The following is a 20,212-nucleotide window of genomic DNA, read 5'->3' as shown; positions in this document are numbered from 1 at the left end:
GAAATGAGCTCAAAGGCAAGTAAAACATACTTTAAATTCTTAATTTTCTCAATGTCATCATCTAGAAATACAATTATATTATCTGCAAATTGCACATGATTTATTGCAGGAGAATCATGAGCAGGCTTAAAACTAGCAATTAAGTTTAAAGATGCAACTTTTTTGGGCATTAAAGAAAGAATTTCAACCACTATAATAAACAGAAATGGAGAAATTGGATTACCTTGCTTGACACCCTTACCACTTCTGAAGAGAGACGAAGCAATACCATTTATGTCCATAGAAAATCTAGTTTCAGATGTGCACCATCTGATCCATCTCCTCCAAAAAAATAATTATACAGAAATCCAAAAATGTTGGTTTCTCAAAACCTACAACAACAATCAAAGACAAAAATGAAACTAAACGGAGGATACAATTAAACTCGAGTTCATTTACAAGTTCAACAACCTGAAACTTCAGTTAAGACAAAAATTAAGGTTTTGCCTATCCCTGCCTTCTCTTTTGTTGGAAACTATAATCAATTGCATAAACTTGGTTCTCCCTAAAGTCTCCATAATCAACCTTGATATCAGTGCAATCTTTTCCCATTGATCAAAAACTAATTAAGCTAATGACTAAGAAACCCTTCAATGCTTCAACAACTTTATTTCCATAATTAGCTGCATATTACAATTTATGATAAATCATTCACCAAAAACTTCTTTAATAACTTCTCTGCAATGTTCATATATCCATTCACATATTCTCAATCATCAAGGTCTTAAATGAATCCCATTTCAAATTACAAGTTCAAAAATAACAAACATATTTATGATAACAGAGAAGTTATCCGTATTTAAATACAAGTTGGGAGTGAATTTTTTTTGTAAGAACGACGAAGAAATGTACAACTCAAAACTTTGACCAATACGTTTTTTCTTCTCACAATTTATAAACCTCATACTTTTACCTCATATTTCTACCAATCTTAAGGTTCTCATAAGCTTGTGAACTTGATTATCCATTTTGAGAAGCTTCACCTGTGTTTGTTACAGAATTTTCTATAAAACCTTAAAGCAATTAAGAAGGAAAAGAATAATATAATAATATGAAGTAACAAGAAAAAATCATTTACTTATACAATAAAACCTCCTTATAAGAATATCCTAGGGACCACAAAAAAATATTCTTATATGTAGGTCTACCTTGAATAGACCAAAAGAAAATTTTTCATATGTATATTTGGGCATATTCATGCATATGCATAGGAAACACAAAATTGTATCTAAGTATATAAAAAAATTTAAAAAAGGATTTTGTTTTATATTTATGTATACACCAAAATCGAAAATTGTCAAATAAAATCATATAAAAAATCACATGTATCACATATGAGTGAAAGATATTAGTGTTAAGTTGTGCAAAAAAAAAATCCATTTTGAAGCAAAACGAACTTGTAAAATGCTTACAAGAACTTGAATTTTTCTCTTTTAACATAACAAAAGTAAAATTGTTTCTGGTTGAGTTATTTTTCTCTTTTTGAAGGAAAATTTGTTGAACCTGTAATTCTGCGCTCATCAAATTGTTTCTTAAGTTATTTCCGTTCAGTATTTTATATCTTACTTGATACATCCAACGTTGTTGTTCATTATAGCAAGATTCCAATTAAAGGCTAGTACAAGAAAATTTTCGAATAAACCGTTTATGCTTGATGTATTGAAGCAATATTCGATATACAAGTCACACAACAAAAGCGTAAAAGATTAACCACACTATAACAAAAAACTGAATCAAAATAACTTAATTACGTAATTTTTGGTATTAATTTAACTGATTCCATTTACGACTAATCAATATATATTAGTCAAAACAATATGGTAAGTATAAAAAGTATGAAAAAAACAAAAATATAATAAACCTAAATAAAATCAAGTCGATAATATGGAAACACTAGTACCTAATATATGCCCAAACACCTTATGCAATCATCACAACTGCTAAACCTATAAACACCAAGCCCAACCCCCAAGCTATTAGTATAGATCCCATGGATCCACAAGACCTACGTCCTAGCCTGACCTAACCTATTCTCTTGGAAGGCAAGGCATTTTGAATATGTTCATTATTTTATTGATTAGCATTAGTAATGAAAAGTTTGGTGAATGAATTATCGTAGATTGAGAAATCATTCCAGCTGAACAGTGGAATTTCACATGCACCACTTCTATCTGAAGAAGTAGAACCTAAAATACACTAATTTAAACTTTAAGATAAACAATAAACCATTTCAACTTTTATTTATTGTTGGGTAGACACGACTGATTCCTATAGATGCGTTTTTCATATTCAAAGAATTTGTGAGATTTGTTATTTGCTATCAAAACGACAAATATCTCATATGTTCTCATAGGTTAAGATCTTTCTTACGATTACACTTTGTAAATAAATTGTAGGGATTCTATAAAATGGCCTTAGTCAACGTTTTATCTCTCTCGATCCGTAACTGGCAACGAAGAAAATTGAGACTTTAATCTCTACAATCATAAATAATAGGGAAAAATTAATTCTCATGTGAGTCATATCGCTAAAATTCTCAACAATTATGGTTTACACGCAACAAAACCTAATTGATTATATCTCACAAGATCTATATAAGTCAAAGTTAGATCATAATCTTGTGGAACTAACAAGGTGTGGGACGAACACATCCTTGAAGTCTTTATGAATCTTATTCCTTAAGTTATGGTTCTTGAATGGCCGCATAGCAGAAGAGACGAACCTTGGAATAAACTAGAACTACGATGATCAAGATAATATTTTAGATAACAAAAATCTATCAAGTAAAAGATAGTATGACCATACTTCAAGAATTCCACGTCAAGTCCTAACCTAGTTATGTTTCTCGAGGAAACCTAGGTTTAGGAGTACGATTCTTGCTGCAACAAGATGAATAGTACGCAGGTATTGAGAATCTTAGTTGCAGAGAGTCCTTTATTTATAATGATGAATAAGGTTAGGTTGGTTCAAGTTCATGCAACAATTTTGCATTCCTAATTAAATTCATGAATTAGTCTTCATGTTTACGAATTACTTTGATCTTAAGTAATCTTAATACTGCTTAGCATAGCTTTTTACTTTGATCCCAAGTAAACTTGTTCCCATAGTTGGAACATTCTAGTAATACAGTTCTTTCCTAGGGGTTTTTGAGTTTGCCCCCCTAAACAAATTAGTAATGTAGCTTTTCCCCAATAAATTGTTAGTAGCAGCAACTTACCCACCTAAATACTAATTTCTACCAAAAATTTTCCTAGACCGTGTGTGTGTGGTTCACTCGTGTGGGTATTTTAAATGGAGAGGATACCAAGTACACCACCCACTTTTCCGTTCGACAACCTGTATGGATAAAACCTAATAAAATTGCAAGTAGACCATTTTAACGATCCTTGATAATATTATGCATATAGAGTTTATATCTATATTTCCTCTCAATCAGAAAGTTAAGACTCAAAATCCAATGAACCTGATTGTTAAAAAGGTGTAGTAGGTTAAAAACTAATTCTAGGGAAAAAAAGTAAAAGTGGGTAGGTTGATGAGAAACGATTGTAGACCCCAAAAAAATGTACTGCACAAGAGTACTTTAGATTCGAGAGATCAATCTGTACAATTCTGGCCTAAACCAAGAAATGGACGTTCCAGTCTTGCTTCGGTCACAAAATGAAGGAGAAGGGTTAATCTTAGGGAGGGAAGCAGAGAAGGTGTTGAGATCAGATGGACATGCTCCGTAAGATCTCAGAAAATGGAACTTGCTTGTAAAAAATGGAAGCTTTAAGTTATCCGTGTTCTCTGGAAAATCGTTTTTTTTTTGATTGAATAGATTGAAAATCTATTTATATCAAGTAATAGTCGAAAAGCCTGATCTCATAAGAAGTGGAAGTAGTTGAGTAGTGAAGAGGTGGATATCATGTAAAAATAGTGAGAATCATGTCCCTATTATGAAGGGATGACTAGTCGGTTTTACATCCACTACTTTAGTCAACTGTCCGCCTTTCCTGACACTTTCATATAATGGGCGTGTTGCACGCCGCATTGCTATAAACCGTCAGATTAATACCCTGATGAACATCCCCCAGTTTTGTGATATATTTGATGTCTCGAGTATTTTGGTAGAAAATAATACCTAATCGTGACTTGCATTGTCATACTACTTGCATAGTAAAATCTATATGATATGAAGCAAGTTACACAACAACTAATGATAGAGGATTAAGTCTCATATGGTAGTTGTTGAATGGGACCACCACTATGACATGTGAGAAGTGGTCATGAATAGCGACTGACTTGGGCGGCCAAGATCTATTTCCTTAAGAAATTAAACGCGTCGACCAGCCTACTTCCATCTTCAATTTAAAGCGGAGCTTGTAACGTAGAAGCGATATGATTGGTCGATAGGGAAGACGAGCACACAGGGGTTAACGCAGAGTAAGGCCGGTCGGCCATGGGGGGGGGGGGGGTGGCGTGATCTAGGGAAAACCGGTCGGCCAAGTGGTGCGGTCGTGCCCTATCCCCTTTTATTTATTTATTTTCACCTATGTTAGGATTTTACTCCTACTGGCTCTATGATAAGCCAATTTTCTAGCTTTCCTAGGTTTAGTCTTGACCAATAGGGATCAAGTTATCGTGCTTGCTCCGTTTTAGGGAAAAAATCTAACTTTTGTAAATCGACAAAACTTAGGTTAAAATTGAATTTTGTGAATTGACACAACATTAATCAATTTTGGTGAATTTTGCACATTGATGCAAAATTACTAATTTCTACTCTTGCGAGTAACGCAGCTCTGGTCTCACTGGCACAGCTTGCGCGCTTCTGATTAGGTACCTCAATGCATATCTTAATGCTAACACTTCGGGAAGTTCATGCTACTCAGCTAAGAGTGGACATTAATCTTCATGTCATGTCAATATTAAGAGTTCAGCTAGGAAGATAACATAAGATAGATACTCAGCAGGCTCTGCATTAGTGAATAATGCAAATAGGAGCTCAATAAAATTTACAAAGTACTTGGGATTTTTGCAACATGCACCAATATTATTATAATAAATTCCGTATATAAAGACACTGAATTACTCAGTACATATGTAAGCAGAGAGGTGCAGGCACCCATCAGCTTTAAATAGTTCTACTTCTTTACAGAACGAAGGTACATAAATATAGATTTTTACAGTTTTAGCCCTAAACTAAAAACCACCATCAACAGAAGGGTACTTGGACGATCTAAAAAAATCAATATCCAAGATCAATCTACTCGTATCCAAATCGGAAGTCTGCCAAGTGTGAAACTTGTTATTTATCTTTCAAGATACGAATTCTACTAGAACGAGTCTCATAATGGATTACAATTAATATGAATGCATCTACTAGAATTAAATATGCACTACTTGTGTAATCCTATTATAAAGATAAACAATATAAAGCGGAAAAGGAAAAACATAAGACACCAGAAGTTTTGTTAACAAGGAAACCACAACTGCAAAAAAAAAAGGACCTCGTCCAGATTTGAACATCAAACTATATTAAGCCGCTACAGACACTAGCCTACAATCAGACTTCGACTGGAATGTATTTGAGACTGAATTCATCCTCCAAGCAATTCAGCTGCAGTCATGCTCCTTACGTCTCTTGAACCTGCAAGGCTCTACACAATTGATTTCCTTAGTTGACGTCATTTACAGCCTAAGATTTGCTTCAGCCTAAGTGAATACTTTTGATACCAATCTGTCTCTAACAGATAAGCCTATTTCATTTTCCTTTTAGATAAAAGATCAAGGCTTGGGAATCTGTTTGCAATAGACAAAGCTAGCAAACCTCACAAATCTGAAACACTAACACTTAGCTAGATGAGAAGCCTGTATCCTTAACCACCTCTCAAGAACAATCATTAACTAATCAATTAAGAATAGTTTTCAGATACCTATCTTGAGGAAACACAAAGTCTGAGACGAAGATAACTTTGCAATATCTATGTATCTCGCTCCTGAAAGAGATTACTAAAACCTCGATAACAGAAATAACAAGTTCATGATACACTAACTATCAAGGTAAAGATAGTCGAAACTGGCTTCACGAATCCTTGAGTGAAGTCTTTCATTCATAGACCTAATTATGTTTCTCAGAGGAAACATAGGTCAATAGAGAACGACTTTAGCAATCAACTAAGACATAGAAGTGTCAGGGATTGATTTTCCCAGTTGAATGAATGTCTCTATTTATAGATATTCAAGATTGAGGGTTGTTTAGCGTTCAAAATAGAACTAAGATAACTTGAGATTCATAAAAAAGTTGTCCACTTATTTAGGAGAAAAGATAAAAATAAATGAAAGAAATAAATAAAAAAAGGCGCATGTTTTCCACACAAAATCATCCGGACCGAAACCCGAGTTTCCGCCAAGTCAAAGTCAAATTTAGACTTGGTGAAAACCACCTACACTGTTCACACAGAAACCTAGTCTCGGCCTTGAAATTACCTAGTCTCATAGTGGTTGCTTTCAGATCACCAAGTGGTCTGGTGGTTGGCATGCTCCCTTCCACTAAGTCCGAACCCTGTAATTGTCAAAATCCATTTTAATTTAAGGAGTTTGGATGTAGTCTGGGGACCACCGATCTAGGATATGAGAAGAAAAAAAATTGTGGTTGCTTTCATCCTCCCCTAGAACCCTAGAATTTTGGCTTAGCCTATGTTCGCCGTAGGGGTCGCTCTAACCGGCCTACGTGGTGGGCAGCTCTTCTATCATGTGGTGCGGAACAAAAGAAGTCCCATTCTCAAAATGCTACTATATCTCGAAGTTTTTGTTTGTTTTTGAATGAAACAGTTGGGTTGGATGATTGGATCGATGATATTTGATAAAATTCCATTTCATCCACACTCTTTTAACACTTCGACAGAAAAATTAAACTAAACAACAAAAACAAATTATCCGATTTCGCATTTCAGGTATACCATCCAAATCCCATTCTCTGCTCACATAAATTAAAGGTTAATCAACAAGGAAATCGATTGAGAGAATCAGAGATGATGATGATGGATGTGAGATGGGGTTGTACTTCCAACCCATCATCACCATCATCATCATCGTCATCGGCGTCTCATCATCACCTTTTTCGTACTTTCCCTTCTCATCCTCACAAAAACAGCAGATTCTTCGAATTTGGATTTCATAAAAGAGGGCAAAATTCATCATCTGGAAATTCTAGGTTTGGAGTCAGAGCTAGTGGTGAACTAACCAGTTTCTTCTTCTCAGCATCTTCCCCAGTAAAGATCGATTTGGACACTCCTGAGGTAATCTAATTGAAGTTTTATTTTTCAGTTTGAAATGAATTGAGAACTCTAAATTAGGTCTGGGATTAATTAATCAGTTGTTAAAACTCAGTAGTATTAAGTTACATCATAATCAAGAATGGAACCAAATTTTTTATGTCCTAGCCTTAACTGTTTGCATTGCATGTTTTATTCGGTTAGGAGCAATCAATCACTAGGTCACCAAATGCACTAGAATGATGAAATAAGTGTAACAAGTTAACAACAGTAGTGATACCAATGCAATTAGAGTTGGCATACATATACCAATGCAATTAGAGTTGGCATACATAAACCGAATCATCTTTTTCTGCTGTCATGAATATGCTTAAATGCTAGTTGCTTGTGAGAATGAGATTATGTATGATCCTCTGGACTAAGTTCTTATCCATAAGTTATAAATATGAGTAATAATCTCCCTTCTGTGGGCTTACTTTCTTTGTAACTTCTTTGTAGAACGGTACTCTCCTATTTGGTTTTTGGGTATATCTTTGTTTTTGCATTAAAAAGACACAATACTTTTTGGAAGGTGGTAGTGCCGAGAGTTGTGGTTGTGGATTATTTATCGGTCTCCGAGTAGGACTAAGATTATCCTTTTACCCTTTATTTGGTATTTCAGCCAGGGGTTTATTTTGACTTAGAACGGAGAGCATAGTATTGTGGTTATATAAGAGAAGAGGTTAGTTAATGAAATACAGAAAGTAATTCTAAACATGCATATATTGAGAATGAGGAATTAAAGACGTGGACTCCGTTTCCTGTCTTTCTCAAATTTTGTTGTTAGACATAACCGGCTAGCCTGCTTCAGTCAACTGTAAGTTGAAACAATTAGTTAACTAGTATCATTTCTCCACCCTATTGTTTCTTTCATATATTATTATTATTACTACTTCTGTGAGGATTATTAAGACTACTCTGAGTATTAATGTACTATTATTATTCCTACAATCGTATTATTATGATTCCACAGAAATGGAACTGATATAGGGTTTTTTTTGGTGACAAATGAATTGAAGACGTTCCAGTCTCAAGATTTTTCACAGCTGTCTTGGGTTGGTCCAGTTCCTGGGGATATAGCAGAGGTGGAGGCGTATTGTAGAATTTTTAGAGCTGCAGAACAGCTTCATATTGCTCTAATGGAAACGTTATGCAACCCGGAAACCGGAGAGTGTTCTGTTACATATGATTCCTCCTCCGAGTCTGAGGAAGATTTTCCCTTACAAGAAGAGAAAGTAGTGGCGGTGCTGGGACGCATGGTTGCTCTACTGAATAAAGGAAGGGCAGATGTTCTATCTGGGCGATCATCTGGTTCCTCTCAATTTGTGACAGATATTAACATATCAGAGGGCAAGGTACCACCACTTGCCATTTTTAGGGCAGAGATGAAAATGTGTTCTAAAAGTTTACATGCTGTGCTTAAGAACTATTTACGTTCCTCTGACAATCGAAGCAAGAATATCTGGAGAAAATTGCAAATGTTGAAAAATGTCTGCTATGATGCTGGATTTCCCCGTGCTCATGATTGCCCTTGTCAAACGTTGTTTGCAAATTGGGCACCTGTACCCCTGCACCCTTCGAAAGAAGGCCAACTTTTAACTAAAGGTTGTGAAGTTGCTTTCTGGAGAGGTGGCCAGGTCATAGACGAAGGTTTAAAGTGGTTAGTGGATAGAGGTTTTAAAGTGGTTGTTGATCTCAGAGCAGAGGTTGTCCAAGATGATATCTATCAAGCAGCGCTTGAAGATGCTGTTTCAAGTGGGAGAATTGAAGTGGTAAAACTTCCTGTTGAAGTTGGAACTGCACCTTCAATGGATCAAGTCGAGAGGTTTGCTTCTTTGGTGGCGGATCCTGATATGAAGCCACTTTATCTGCACAGCCAGGAAGGTGTTTGGAGAACTTCTGCTATGGTCTCTAGATGGAGACAGCATATGGCTCGTTCACCTTCACATCTTATAGATTCCAAGCGGACTACCAGGCGTACAAAAGATCTTGATGAAGATGAAAGAGGGAAAGGGAAAGGGAAAGATCAATCTCCTTCGCTATTAGAAAGTGAGAACGGTGCAGTGGAGGTGGGATCTCTTGCGAATTTCAGCGCCGATGTAGACCCACTCAATGCTCAGTTCCCTAGTGGTGATATTTTCTCTAAAAGAGAAATGTCCAGTTTTTTCAGAAATAGAAACATCTCACCTCCAGAATTTTTTAATTATCGTAGGAAAAAATTTGAGGAAGCACTGGTCTCAAGAAAGACAGGTTGGGCTGCAGTTGCAAATAGTGACATAGTACCTCTGGTTGATCCAGTATCAGGATTGCTGGACACAGGAGGTCCAAATGGTGTAACTGAGCAGGAGTTATGCTTGAAGCCTCAAAATGTTCCCATCAACGGAAAGTTTGTTGCTGGCAGTGATAATTATGTTTCTATTGGCGTGGATGCAAAAGGTTATGATTTAACAGAGAAGAAAGACATCAATGCCAAAACTCAGCATTCCTTGGTCGAAAATCTTGGCTTGGAAAAGAACGGAAAGCCTACAACTATCAGTGAAGATCGAAAAGGCATTGAAAAAGATTTAATAGCTCCAAATGACAGTAACATGGAGATATTTGAGGGGGATATGTGTGCTTCTGCAACTGGTGTGGTTAGAGTGCAGTCAAGAAAGAAAGCAGAGATGTTCCTAGTCCGGACAGATGGACACTCATGTGCTAGGGAAAAGGTAACAGAGTCCTCTTTGGCGTTTACTCACCCTAGCACTCAACAGCAGATGCTAATGTGGAAATCCCCACCCAAAACTGTATTATTGCTTAAAAAGCTGGGAAATGAGCTGCTTGAAGAAGCTAAAGAGGTACCTATTTATTTTATTCTTAGGTTCAGTTACTTGCTTTTTTATTTTACAGTCTATTAGGAGAATGATGCTTCAATCTTTCGATTGAGGATGATCCTTATTTTGTGATCATCTTGGGTAAGATTCACAACACTTGTGACTTCTAGTGCTAAAAACGAGTGAGTGGCTTATGGCCTTCCATATTGGTTCTGAGTCTGAATCAAATTGTGGTGGGGTCTCAAGTTCCAGAAAGGAGTAGTTCATCACAGATAATCTGTGCAGTGAGCTTTCCATTAACACCTTAAATTGTCCGCGTTAATGACACTGTATTAATGGGAAAAATGGGGATACTTGTGCTGCTTGGGCTAGTTAACTGAGTCTTCTCTCTCTATTTTGTAGGTTGCCTCTTTTTTGTACTACCAAGAGAAAATGAATGTTCTTGTAGAACCTGATGTGCACGACGTATTTGCAAGAATCCCAGGATTTGGTTTTATTCAGACCTTTTACAGTCAAGATACCAGGTATTGAACTTATGGATCTGGGACACAAGTAAATTATATCTAAATGTCATGCCCGTATTGATGACCACTTTTCTTGCCTTAATTATTTTGCAGTGACCTTCACGAAAGAGTAGACTTTGTAGCTTGTTTAGGCGGAGATGGGGTCATACTCCATGCATCAAATTTATTCAGAGGTGCTGTTCCCCCGGTGGTCTCATTTAATCTCGGATCTCTTGGGTTTCTCACTTCGCATACTGTATGCTTCTCAACTCCATCTTTTTAGGAATCACTTTTTTTTTCAAAAATCCCTTTTCTCACTACCAGATGTTTGCATGTGTGCTGCACTTTTAGTATTCAAATTTTAAATTTTTTAAACTACATTTTGTGCATTTGGCTTTTTACAAAAAGAAAAAACAAATAATATAAACTATATAAATAAGAGGTAAATTATTGGTTGGACATTTAATCAATTTTTATATGTATTTTCGTTATATGATTATGATTAACAAGTTCCAAGCGTGGAGATTCTAGGAGCAATGTGTTTCTAATACATCGACCACAACACAACCTTGATATTAGCTACTATAAAGTTTTACAGACCTATACATATCACACGAATTGTGTAATAGCCTAGTACACATGTACAAATGATCAACTTTTCCAACAAGGGTATCTAGATACCTTTTTATCTCTTCATGATTAGCATAAATAAACTTTAAATGTATGTCATTTTAGGGAAATCACACGTAAGAAAGCTTCAAGAATGCGATTCGATTATGTAGTATATGTTTACTTTATTTTTTTCTTTGAATAATTTTTCCTTTTCTACTGCAGTTTGAAGATTTCAGGCAGGACTTGAGACAAGTCATCTATGGGAACAACACTTTGGATGGAGTTTACATAACTCTTAGGATGCGTCTCCATTGTGAAATATTCCGAAACGGAAAAGCAATGCCTGGGAAAGTATTTGATGTCCTCAATGAGGTGGTCGTCGATCGGGGTTCTAATCCATACCTATCTAAAATTGAATGTTATGAACATCACCGCCTCATAACTAAAGTAAGCAAAAAAGAGTACCATCTTCCTTAATTATGCCAGTCAATAGCAAAATTCTAGTTTCCCTTTTGGATCATGTCCTGATTTTCTTATTCCGTTTTTCAACTAGTTACTTTTGCTGGTAACTCCTGTCAAAATAATTATTTCTTGTTTTCCACCGACTATTATATTCTTAATATTTTTTATTCTCTGGTTAGTGCTTCCTCTATTCTAATTAGTTTAAATCTATTTTAGGTGCAAGGTGATGGAGTCATTATAGCCACGCCTACAGGGAGTACAGCTTATTCGACAGCAGCAGGGGGATCCATGGTATGTCTACATCTTGGGCTTCAGATTTAACCTATTGTCAGTATTTGAAATGAAACACTTAAAACCTTCATTAAGTGCATTACTTCATTGCCAAAGAAAAAAAAAACTTGGCATATATAAATCTCAGTTAATATGAAACACTCAGACCTTCATTAACTTGGCATATTGTTTCTTTCCTCAGGCATTTGATATTTGATATTTCACTATTTTGTCTTTCTTCGATGATCTATGATATTTCTGCTGGATGGTTTGTCACTGGTCAGCAAGCAGATCTAAGACGATTCGCCTTTCACTTAGATTAGTCATCTATTTACTTCGGATGCATAACAATGAATACCAAATTTCAATGTTGGTAAAAAGTCACAGCAAGAAACATTAAAGATGGGGACATGTTTTCCACTCTTATTTTGTTTTTTATGTCTAGCATGTGATGGTATTCTATTCTTGATGCTTCTGATGTCCTGATTTTATCCAGTCAATAGGAAGTATAGACTTTATTGTGACCTTGTACCGTATTCAGTCATTTTTCATGAAGGGATAGTTCTCAAGTTGATCTATATCGACTTCTCAAAGCCTTCTCGTATTATACATTTGCATTGTGCTTTCATGTTTTATTTTAATTATGCAAAAACTTATTTACATGTGATCATTTTTTAAGTAACTTTATCTAGTGATGTCTACTTTGACTTTTCTATGTCGTTACCATCTAATCGTCAATGATATGAACGCAGGTTCATCCGAATGTTCCATGCATGCTGTTCACACCCATCTGCCCACATTCTCTTTCTTTCAGACCTGTGATCCTCCCAGACTCTGCACAGCTAGAATTGAAGGTAAATTAATTCGTATAGATAATATTGATCTACTGCTGATTTTGTATGAGGATGTTTTCGTCGTAGAGATCTTCCTCGCCAAAAATAAGCACGTTCTATAAGCTTTTAACCCTATGCAGATTAGCATCCTTTGGTACTTTGGAGTAAAGGTTTTATTAATGCGAGTATGCTTATCATCCATGAAGTGTCTAATACTAGCTTTAGGATTTTTTTTTTCCATAACATTTCTATATATTGTAGTTAATATAAGAGACATAGTTAGGACTTATGCTTTATCAATCTATTAATATATATTGATGTGTTTTCTTTCATTTTTGCAGTCTAGTTGTGAAATAATATATTAATACATATGTGTATGCATCTATTGTATCACACTCCTATACTATATGATTCAATGCACAGAAACTGGAACTGGGCATTGAAGCACAAAATAATAAACTTTCTGATATTTCTATCTCAAGGAAGCATCAAAAGATGCAGTTCCACTAATGGAAATTTTGTTTCAAGTTGATGAGACCACACAATGGTAAAAAACCAAAAAGAAATAGCAAGGCTACTTTCAGTAAATTATATGTATCAAGTTCCTAATCTGTTTTTTAAGAGAGGAAGATGTCTGTCTCGCATGGCTTTGACTTCACATGCATTTCAACTTGAAGCTTGTGGTCCATATGTATTTCAACTTCAGTTTGTTAAGAGTTTTCAAAGTTCTGGAACAAATATGTGGTTAATCAGTTTGTCTTCTTGTTAATGTGGGCAGATACCTGCAGAGACCAGAAGTAATGCATGGGTTTCGTTTGATGGGAAAAGGCGACAACAGCTATCTCGAGGAGATTCGGTTCGGATATGCATGAGCAAACATCCACTCCCAACGGTCAACAAATCGGATCAAACCTGTGACTGGTTCCATAGCTTAATCCGCTGCCTCAACTGGAATGAGAGGCTAGATCAAAAGGCCTTATAGAAAGATATCACAAGTAAGTTTAGTGCAAATGTTGTATGTACATGATTTACATAGAAAAGAAAAATAGTTCATTTATCCTATAATTAGAGTAAAATGTGTGATATTTCATACCCACTAATCATTGTCCTTCCAACATAGTTCAACCACATAACTTGATACCAGTTGGTACATATTACTTGTTCCCAGTTGTTTGTGCGGTGAATCCCATCCATCAGTTATTGTAATATTTGTAAAACATTTACCAGAAGTTATAATAGCTCATGGTAAATCCTATTTATAGGCTTCCATTTCAGAGGAAGAGAATAATTGAAAGTAAATAGTTTCGAAGTGTGCTTTGTTATCGACTTGGCATTCCTCTTTTTCCAGCAAATAGTTGTTGTACTATTTGCAAGAGGGATATGGACATTTTTGGGGACCATGCTCTACACTGTGCCAGTGAAGTTGGTGTGAAATTCAGACACAATTTTATACGTGATGTTTTGGTAGACATTTGCTTCAGGGGTAGTGTTTCAGTTGGAAAGGAAGTGGCTCTTGGACTTCGATCAGATGGGAATACCACCTTGTTACCGGCTGACTTGTTGGTTTATAATTGGGAGAATGGGAAGGACACATGCTTAGATGTTACCGGTGTCTCTCCTTTCACGAGTGACTTTCAAACCTTCAACCCAGGTCAAGCAATTGCTAAAGCAGTTTTACGCAAGCGAAATAAGTATTTAGCCGTTTGTGAAACACATGGTTATAGTTTTGGAGTTTTAGCATTCACTACTTTAGGAGAACTATGGTGGCTTTCGTGAATAGACTAAGGAATAAGGAATTGTATTGCTAACAACAACGCCAATTGTGATACCGGTTATTTTTTATTTCATAGGTTAGGAATGGCTATTCAAAAATGTGGGCAATCATCCTTCTTCCAGTGCTCAGATAACCGGATTGGGGGGGGGGGGGGGGGGGGGGGGGGGGGGAACGTCAGAGCTTTGCATAGAATTCAACTCTTTTTGTGGAAATTGGTTTCCACAAGCTTTCCCCTAGAACTCGCATTACGAAATTCTCTCCCAAGTCCTAACCTACATCTTCGTCTTTTATAGCTGTAATGCATGACACTTATTTCCACTTATTTTACTGCCCAGCCTAAATTACAACCCTGCCTATAATAGATAGTCAGGCAAGGAAAGTGTACAAGACTACAACGACCTATCGAGGATTCCAAATGCACACACCAAATTGCAAGCCAACAACCGGTTAAGCTCCCGTACTGGGTGCAAACCTTCTGTCATTTCGAGTACAGTAACCAGAAAAAGCTCCCGTACTGGGGTGCAAACCTTCCATAACCCACCCCCACCCCCGCCGTTTGAATCCATTCTTTCGCTACATCTAGTTAACTTCATTTCTTGACCTAACATCTAAATCCCATCTCCCTCTTGTTTCTTTTTCCCAAATCAGTTTGGTTACGAGAATTTCAGTAAACCCTAAATCTCAACTCCAAAAAGAATCTAGCTGCAGTAAGAAGTCAAGTGCTTTTCAACAATCTCTGCACCAAAGGTATGGTCTTTCCTAACATCTCTCTCTCTATCGATTTCTCTTTCATTTGGCAATCTGATTTCCCTGGATTCTGGGCTTGCTGAGAGCCCCGATTAATATATATATATATATATATATATATATATATGATTGAATATGGTTCAATTCGATTAGGGAGAATCTAGGGTTTGTAAAACAGTGCTATGGTATTCTTAGGATTTTTTTAAGTTAGTATTGTAGCGGAAGTTTACAACAAGTTTGGGTGTTTTTCACTAATTTTTTTTTTCAGTCTCATTCCTATGCCCAGCCTGTAGTTTCCTCCATTATACAAAGTGTGAGATTGGGCACGAGAGAGAAAATGATGGGTTTCGGTGCACTCAGAAACATTATTCGCCCATTTGCAAGAACAGTTTTGAATCGAAGCGTGGAACGTTTTCCTCTCGGGATTGCATCAGCTTCATCAACTTCTTCAACACCAGAGTTAAGGTCCGTTTTCAGTTGGTTTTTGAACCAAAGTTGTCAATCATGGATGATTAACAGATCAAATGAGTTTCATAGCTTAACCGATACTCGATTGCCTAAGAGAAGACCTGGTTTTACTAATAGAAGGAAGCGATCTGGCTTGAAACCCCCAGGTTATTGGCAGTTCTCTCTACTTATTTATCCTTTTCAATTCAATTTAAAGTTCCTGTTAGAAAAACGTATTGGGATTAGAGTTTTAGTTAATCCGAGAATGTTTTCTTCATTCGCTTTTATTAATAAGGTTTTTCTTGTTAAATTTATGTTTGTATGTGAAGAAATGCAGTATCCTAATTGTTATCAGTAGGAACACTAACTATGAGAGAATGCAGGTCCATATGCTTGGGTTCAATACACACCTGGAGAACCACTACTTCCAAACACACCTAATGAAGGTAGTGTTAAGAGAAGGAACGAGAAGAAGCGAATTGGACAGAGAAAGGCGTTTATAAAGGTATGGTTTCTCGTATTCAGCTGAACTGAGTGGCTTAAATTCCACTCTTTTGCTCTGTATTTAATATAATCATCTGAAGTGTGGAAATGTGTTTGGTAGTAAGTTACCCTCAACATTGCCCATGGTTCTGCTAGGTATATGGAAGTCTTGTATAGTTAGATTGTCCCCATAGTTTGGTTATTCTGGTGTATATAATACCTTAACATGTTTCCACATGTGAGTTTGGATGAGTCTAAGTGCCTGATTGGGAGTTGGAAATGTTGGCAAGATCAAGTGAGCCAACGTATTTGGCAACTGGAATACTGCCATGAATTTCACCAAATTGTTTTGAAACCTGTTATTAATGAACAAGCCTAGCAAGTTGAGGAAAGTAGTGAACCAAACCAGGGATAGAGATATGCGTAGGTACTACTTAGTTATTTCAGAACTTTGAGGTTCTGAGTGATTCTATGGTGGTTGTGTTACGTTTGCATGGGCTTAATTATCTAATTCTCGATGGTGTTAGAGGTATGCACAAGGGGAACTTTATGAATAATGTGTTGTTTCTTAGCTAAAGAGTGCTTAAATATGGGTATACCATGTTATGATTTTAAGTTGAAGCTAATCTTGATAGGATTTAGTGTGGCCGATGTCTTATCTGCTGAAATTTGAAGGGAGTAGAGATCATGTGTGTAGAACCAGAGGTGCAGCCTTAAGGATGAATATCTGAATTGGGTCTTGTACAAGAACATAACTCATAGGAAAGTTTATAACAAACCTGTTTGTCCTTCGATTTTTTTCAAACTCTAATAGTTGATAGTCGCTCTTTCTTGCCCATTTACTTTTGTAGTGGCAATGCCACATGACACTGAACTTCGTCACTAAATCTAAAGTATTGAAATATCTGTCTTGAACTAAGCATGTGTTCAGATAGTCTCTACCAGTTTATACAGTAATCTGTATCTACAGTATCATCAATTTAGGATGTCAATGTTGATTCTTGGTGAAAATATGGGATGCTTAAAATTACTGTCAGGTGAAAGTGGATAGTTAAAGAACATACTAGATGCTTTATTATGAATCTTGCAATTGTACTCTATTTGAGGCCCCAACTGATGTGAAAAGAGTAAATAGGACGAAGTGTCTGGTGGGACTTTCTGCATTACTAAATTGTCTGTGGAAATTCTGATGAGATCATTTTTTTCCATACCTTTGCGATATGGGCTAACAAGGCTAGATATTGCCTTGTAGAAAGGATGATTTGTACTTTGTGGAAACGACAAGTGGGTATCTGACAGACCCTTGGCGCTGAGAAAGTTTATGCAAAAATAGTTTACTGGTGTGTGGCTGTGGAACCATTCTTTATATCTGGTTTATCTAGATTCAAATTCAACTAGTGCAGTTTTTCTGATTTTGTCCAAGTAGATCACTACTTTCACGTTTTAGATATCCTTGCATTTAGTTCTCTATGTAGCAGAAGCTCTTAAAAATAAACTCATATAATTGATTTGTGGGACTCGTGGCTGGTTTTTTGACAGTCTGAAGCAAAGAAACGAAAAGTTCAGGTGCAAGAAGCTAAAAGGAAGAAGATCGAGAAAAGAGTTGAGCGTAAGATGGCTGCAGTAGCAAGGGACAGAGCATGGGCTGTAAGATTGGCAGAGCTGCAACAGCTTGAGGCAGCTAAAGCAACGAAATCGTAGTTGATGGCTAATCTCAAACCAAACGAAGAAGCGTATCTGTAAACAATGCACTGTATTGCTCCATGATAAGGGGCCTGATATGATATTGAATCCAGGTCCTTGGACTTTGTCACCTCACTTCTTACCTTTTTTTTTTCTATACCGTTTGTCTGGAAACTTTTGACCCCTTTTACCTAGACTATATTTTAGTAGGTAACCCTCTACAAGTTAGAAATATTTATGTTAGTTGCAAAATAAAGATACTATTAGTTTGGTTACTAAGCTATTGAAATCCCATTTTTTTGTTTTCTTTGCAATATGATATCGCGGTATCAATGATGCTAACTGAGATTAGGGTTTTTGTCTACTTTATGAATTGTTGCCACTCATCATATTGCATTTGCATAAGATGGATTATGAGTTTTCATGTCATATAAGTGATTGATATGATTTATTAATAACTGAATCTACTGTTTGTCTAATCTTGAATTTACTTTTTCAACATGGATAAAGGCGATCATTTATTTTGGCTTGAATTTTGCTGGAACTTATATTTGATTTTGCATTCCATCAAAAAAAAAGAAAAATATTTGATTTTGCAGATTATTATTTTTTTTTCTCCAAGTTAAGTATATTAAAACAAATTACGGAAACAAAGGAATATCCAAAGTGTTGGTTACTCTTATCTCATTACAGTGATCTGAGGTATTAGTGTCGATCAACATATTAGTAATTCCATTAGCAAAAATTGGAAATGCGTTTGGAATTGAAAATTGTCAGGCTAAAATAAGAGCAAAGTTGATATAGTCCCGCATCTGTACCATTGTTGTTTATGGATTCCTCTTTTGCGTGTTTATTTTGGCAATGTATCAGCAACCGCATTACATCTTCTATGCTTAAATTGAATACCCAAAAAGTTGTCACATGAAAGAAAAATCTTCATAGCTTCTGAAATTATAGTTTGGTTCCTCCAAAAAAAAATGTCACTTGATTCATCTTGTACATAAAATATTAACCTTTGGCAATCACCGTCCATCCAAAAGTTGCTAAGATCTATACTTTTTGCCCAAGCAGCAGCTTCCGAGAGATTTAGATCTTCTGCTTCTGCAGAGGACACATTGAAAGTTCCAACTTTAGCCTGGATAGTTGTTCCCGTATCAAAACGAAAGATTAGACCATAACCAGCATGAGAAGAAAAATCAATCCAAGATGTATCAAAATTAACTTTGGATTGGGTATGTAGAGGTTTAGTCCAAACTTGATGTGTACAATTCGGTTGTCTTGTAAAAACAGATTCCTATGATGAGGTTTCATTTTTATTTGCATTCAAGGGTGACCAGAAATTCATGTGTCTCTGAACTGCTAAAGCTAATTGTAAGGATATGGTTATTTATTACACACCAATGTATTATTATTACAGCCACACACACTCTTCACACACTCACAATACAGAAGGTCAAGTCAACTAGGATTGACTTGACAGAGATATATTACTCTATCTAATACACCCCCTCAAACTGTTAAGGGGTAACTGAACAGTTTGAACCAAAAAAGTGTTGTGACATACTGTAATACAATCATTGAAAAGAATAGAAAAACACTGAAAAGAACTAATCTTCTAATGTAGTAATCTGAACTGAAGTAGAAGGAACTGAAGAAGAACCCAGTAACTGATGAAGCAACCTTGTAAATGTTGGTGAACATAAACCTTTTGTGAAGAGATCTGCCAGTTGATCTTCAGATGAAATATGTTGAAGTAGTAAGAACCCATCCTCCACCAATTCTCTGACAGTATGATACTGTATCTCTATATGTTTTGTCCTGGCATGAAACACAGGATTAGTTTCCAAAGACAAAGCACTGGTATTATCACAAAGTAATAATGCAGGACCATCCAACTGAATATGCAAATCAGCTAAAAGAAAAGAAAACCATTGCAATTCAGCAGAAGCAACTGGCAAACACTTATACTCAGCCTCTGCAGAGGATTTAGAAACTGTAGGTTGTTTCTTGGATGACCAAGAAACAAGATTTGGACCAAGAAAAACAACATAACCAGAGGTTGATCTCCTAGTGTCTGGACAACCAGCCCAATCAGAATCTGTAAAAGCCCTTAGCTGACACAAACTCCCTTTCTTTAAGGTAATACCCATTCCAATTGTACCTTAAAATTCTCTTCACAAGCTGCAAATGCATATCAATGGGGGAATGCATAAACTGAGAAACATAATTGACTCCAAAACAAATATCTGGTATA

At 36.1% G+C, this 20,212-nt stretch overlaps 2 protein-coding genes across 5 annotated transcripts; both read left to right on the top strand.

The window, feature by feature from the left end:
• Positions 1-6,832: 6,832 nt before the first annotated feature.
• LOC113356426 (NAD kinase 2, chloroplastic-like) lies at positions 6,833-14,133 on the top strand. Of its 3 annotated transcripts, none has more exons than XM_026599552.1 (8): positions 6,833-7,289; positions 8,351-10,168; positions 10,547-10,668; positions 10,762-10,903; positions 11,482-11,706; positions 11,938-12,012; positions 12,744-12,845; positions 13,603-14,133. In XM_026599552.1, the coding sequence occupies exons 1-8, from the start codon at positions 7,050-7,052 to the stop codon at positions 13,804-13,806; spliced, it is 2,928 nt and encodes a 975-aa protein (XP_026455337.1). In that variant the 5' UTR covers positions 6,833-7,049; the 3' UTR covers positions 13,807-14,133. The 3 variants fall into 3 exon arrangements, with proteins under 3 accessions (XP_026455337.1, XP_026455336.1, XP_026455335.1); XM_026599551.1 differs by having other exon boundaries at positions 6,833-7,316; positions 8,360-10,168; XM_026599550.1 differs by having other exon boundaries at positions 6,833-7,316.
• An 823-nt stretch (positions 14,134-14,956) lies between these two features.
• On the top strand, positions 14,957-18,272 carry LOC113356428. 2 transcript variants are annotated; one of them, XM_026599556.1, is made up of 4 exons: positions 14,957-15,345; positions 15,614-15,959; positions 16,176-16,297; positions 17,815-18,272. In XM_026599556.1, the coding sequence occupies exons 2-4, from the start codon at positions 15,683-15,685 to the stop codon at positions 17,974-17,976; spliced, it is 561 nt and encodes a 186-aa protein (XP_026455341.1). In that variant the 5' UTR covers positions 14,957-15,345; positions 15,614-15,682; the 3' UTR covers positions 17,977-18,272. The 2 variants fall into 2 exon arrangements, with proteins under 2 accessions (XP_026455341.1, XP_026455340.1); XM_026599555.1 differs by having other exon boundaries at positions 14,964-15,345; positions 15,632-15,959.
• Positions 18,273-20,212: the final 1,940 nt, after the last annotated feature.

Source organism: Papaver somniferum, chromosome 3, assembly GCF_003573695.1.
Source record: "Papaver somniferum cultivar HN1 chromosome 3, ASM357369v1, whole genome shotgun sequence".
NCBI lineage: Eukaryota > Viridiplantae > Streptophyta > Magnoliopsida > Ranunculales > Papaveraceae > Papaver > Papaver somniferum.
This window is presented reverse-complemented; position numbering and strand designations above follow the sequence as displayed.